The sequence below is a fragment of the Monoraphidium neglectum genome, assembly GCF_000611645.1.
Source record: "Monoraphidium neglectum strain SAG 48.87 unplaced genomic scaffold scaffold04230, whole genome shotgun sequence".
In the NCBI taxonomy this organism is placed as follows: Eukaryota; Viridiplantae; Chlorophyta; class Chlorophyceae; order Sphaeropleales; family Selenastraceae; genus Monoraphidium; species Monoraphidium neglectum.
In genome coordinates, this window is record NW_014009399.1 from 1 (window position 1) to 4,143 (window position 4,143).

The following is a 4,143-nucleotide window of genomic DNA, read 5'->3' on the forward strand; positions in this document are numbered from 1 at the left end:
ACCCAGTACTGCTTCAACCTCATCAACTTCCTGTTTTATGGGCCGTCTATTTATGTCTCAGCCAAGGACTTCATGCTCGTCGGCTCCACCTGGCCGTCGGGCGTGTCCGCGCGCAACCTGGCGCATTGGTGAGCGCCCCCCGCGCCGCCCCCTCCCCCCGCGCCGCCGGCACAAGGCAGGTGCAGCCGCGCCTCGCGCGCCACGCGGCCCCCGGCGCGAGCGGCCGCGTCGCTCTCGCTCGCCGGACCCTGGCTGCAGGAGGCTGGCCTTACCACAACCGTTTGCAACCGCCCCTACCGCCGGCGGCCGCCTGAGCCGCCGACGAGCGGCCCCAACACCAGCTCCATTCATCGCTCCGGCCGCCGCCCCGACAAGCGTTCCAATCGCCCTCAACCGCCGCCCCAACCGCCGCCCCAACCGCCGCAGGTCCCAGATGTTCCACACCGCCAACGGCATCCTGATGTACGACTTTGGCCAGAACTGCTCTGAGAGCTGGACCCAGCAGCCGTTCCAGGAGAGCTGCAACCAGGCCAAGTACGGCTTTGACACGCCACTGCAGTACGATCTGAGAAAGGTGTCGGCGCCCGCGGCGCTGTTTGAGGGTGAGTGGTGGGGGTGCGGAGGGGGAATGCGAGGAGGCAGGGGCGCAGGCGAGCAGGTAGGCGCCGGGCGGGGCGTGGGCAAGGGCCGGGCATGCGCGCGGGCGTGGGGAGAGGGCGGCATGTGCGTGTCGCCGCTGTCCGCGCCAGACGGTGCGCGCCGCTTTGCGCCTGCTATGCCGGCGCCGCCGTCCCGTGCCCAGCCCACCAGGCCCGCCAGGTCCCTTGGTTTCAAACCCGTCCGCGACACCGTGCGCACGCTGCCCGATCCTGGCCTCCTGCTTGCGCACCCCCCTGTCGTCTCTCCATCCCTGCCGCCCCCTCTTTTTTGTCCCCCTCCCAAAAGCAAGCACACACGCACACGTGTCTACACATTCGCGGACACACAACCACACGCACACGCAACCAAACACACGCGCCCTGGACTCACGCACACATAACACTTACACATGCACACAAACGCAATGAATAAACACACATTACGACGCACAAACTTGCGTCACACACACACACATCCAATCATACACACACACTCTCTCTCACCCCAGCCCACAAGCTTGTGCGCGCCCCCATGCGCCTCCCCCCCCCCCTCCCCCAGGTACCGATGACCTCATGGCCACCCAGCCCGACTCTAAGGTGCTGCAGGCCACCTGGAACTCCACAGTGCTCTTCAAGAAGATCTACCCCAAGGTCGCCCACATGGACTTTGTCTGGTGAGGGCGCCGGCCACCAGCGGGCGCCACGCGCCGCGCTCGGCGCACCGCGCTTGGTGGCGTGGGGCGCTGCTGCTCAGCTCCGCGGCTGGCGGCCCCGCCTGTGCGCGGTCGGGGCTGCGGGGGCCGCCGCGTTTCGTGGGGCTGCGCGGCGCACGGTTGCCTTCCTCAAGCCGTCCAGAGGGCGGCGGGGCTGCCGCCCACGGTCACGCCAAAGTGAATCATCAGCTTGTACCGCCCACCCGTCTTGCCCACCCACCCGCCCGCCCACCAGCCCACCCCCTCCCCCTCCTCACGACCACCCTGCAGGGCGCGGAGGCCCGTGATGAAGCAGGACATCATCAACACGCTCTGGGGGGCGGCGGACAAGGTCGTGTGATGTCATGGTTGTGTCATCACGACGGCGCGCGCGCCACGCCCGGCGTTCGCAGGCCCAGGCCTTGCGCCTCCGCCCTCACGGCCCTGGCCCGGGCGCGCCGGACAGGGACGGGGGTTGGCACGGCGGGACATGCGGGCGCTTGCACCGCCGCGTTTGGCCCACGCCGAGCCCGGGGCCCCTGGCGCGGGGCTCTGTCGGCTCGGAGCGGCGCCCGTGCGGCAGCACCGCGGCCGGGCACGCCGCCGCGCGGCGCGCCCGCTTTTGTGTCCTTCGCCGTGGCACGCGCCGCGATTCCTTTCGTCGCGCGCTGTTCGTTTGTACGCGCGTGCCTGCCTCTTCCTGTGACCCGGTCCCTATTAAGCACCGCGCCCTGTTGCACAATGCGCCACCGCCGCACCTCGCGCGGGCGTGCAGGAGCTGGCATTACAGCGCCCGAGCGTCCGCAGGGGCCCTCCTGGGGGCCGCCACAGGGACAGCCCAGCCCGAGAGCCACGGCCCGGCCCGAGAGCCGCCGCCCGCGTTGCCGGAACGATTTCGGGAACGATTGCGGGGACCGCCGTCGCAGCCGGCTGCGAGCGGCCGTGTTTTTTGCTGCCAGGCTCTCGTTGTGCGGAGCGCGGCCCGCGGCCCCCTCGTGGGCCCTTCACGAAAAACTGTCCCCCGCAAAGTGATGAGATGCGACGCATTGCTCACTCAACGCACGCACAGCACGCACCAGCCGGCAAGCTCTGTCAAGGACGTGCGGCCGACTGGCCGCGTCTTCCCCTGCCGGCGGGCGGTGCCGCGGCAGGGCGCAGCGCAATGAACTTGACCTGTCAGCTGAACGAACTTGCGCTGCCCATGCCTGAGTCCTATCCAAAAGGAATGGCTGCGGTCGTGGCGTGCCACTTTGATTGTTATCCCCAACATTATCTATCTTGCTGCGCGTGTTTATGAATTAGTATCGCTGTAATGACAACGGTGATTAGTGTCACCCAGCTGCAGGCGTACAAACAGGGGTTATGGATGCTGCTGCTCTGAGGCAGAGGCGGCAGGCCTGCCTGTGACGCAGCATGACGTCATCCTGACGCCTGGCTGTCGCCCCGACGCGAGTCGCAGCCGGCCAGTGCATGTGCACGCGCGCAGGGCAACGACGAAGCTGTGCGCTGTGGGGCAGCGACGGGTCGTCTGCACACTGGCGGGGCTGCGTGGTGCCTCCGAATGTGCAAATACACCTTCCATGGAGGCACCTGGCCAGGTGCCCCTCGGACCAGCGCACGCGCATACGGGAAACCTGGGGTGCGCCGCGCCACGGGTAGTGCAGAGTAACCGCGCGTGTGCTGGCACCTGTGGGCCTGCTGGTGAGTGAGGGTGCAGCTGAGTGGTGGCAAGTTGGCGGCAGACGGTGTTCTAAGCAGACATGCAGGGGCGGGGCCCGACGGCGGACCTGGCTGCCACGTCGCAGACGCGATGGAGGAGTGGGGCATCGACGCCACGCGTGCTGAGCGGTTGAATCACAGCCGGTTCAAGCGCTTGCTGTGCAGAACCCTGCCATGTGTATTGGAGTGCCGGCTTGTCAAGGAGCGTGCTCAAAAGCCTGCCTTGGACGCATACATGTCTCGTTCTGGTGATGGACCTGTGGCATTCGACCATGCCAAGGCCTACCTAACAGGTGCCGGAGCATGCAGCCGTGGTAACGAGCTCGTCCTCCAACTGCGCACTGGCTCTCTCCCCCTTGCCTCGCACACAGGGAAGTTCAGCCGTAGCTGGCGATAGGACCCCTCTGATATTTCTCACTATTGCTGCCCTGTCTGCTCAACTGGAATTGAGTCAGTGTCTCATGTTCTATTGGACTACCCCAAGCACGAATCAGTGCGTGGAGAGCTGTGGCTTGGACTGGAGGACGAGATGGCGCCTGAATGTTGGCATATGTTGCAGCAGATGCAGATTGAGGAGAAAGCTTGCAAATTGCTTGACTTTGATCTCCTTGGTGGCTCTGTGCTTGCTGATATTGTTCCCCCTATGTGTATGCTTGATGGCAGATCCGTTGGAAGGTTAATAATGAGGAGGTCCGCTCTGATGAGCGCATGGCCGTTGGCAGTGATGCTATGGCATGAGTAACTTGTATATCTATCTATCATACAGCGAGAGAAACATTTGGGGCTTGGGGGTTACACGCAGATTCATGAGTCATCTAGGCGGCCTGCAAGGGGGGGCATTTTAGGGGGGGAGGCACGCGCTTGCAAGGGCGCAGCAGCCTGCGAGTGGAGGCGGCGGCGCCACCAAAGCCCGCCGGCGCTCGCACGTCGGCCGCGGGGCGCGGTGGCAGCGGGCGCCATCGCGTCCCCATAGGACGGCGCATCGGGCGGGCGCGTTTCCCTGACACTTGGGACGGGCAGCAGGGGCGCGTCTGCGCGTCATGGAGGGAACAAACGCACCGCGCATTGGCTTGTGGTCACGAGTTTGCTGCGGA

The 4,143-nt window shown here is 65.8% G+C and overlaps 1 protein-coding gene across 1 annotated transcript; it reads left to right on the plus strand.

The window, feature by feature from the left end:
• Nucleotides 1-72: 72 nt before the first annotated feature.
• MNEG_14059 (hypothetical protein) lies at nucleotides 73-1,691 on the plus strand (the record flags this gene model as incomplete). Its single annotated transcript, XM_014037469.1, has 4 exons — nucleotides 73-128; nucleotides 427-602; nucleotides 1,198-1,312; nucleotides 1,622-1,691. The coding sequence occupies 4 exons, from the start codon at nucleotides 73-75 to the stop codon at nucleotides 1,689-1,691; spliced, it is 417 nt and encodes a 138-aa protein (XP_013892923.1).
• Nucleotides 1,692-4,143: the final 2,452 nt, after the last annotated feature.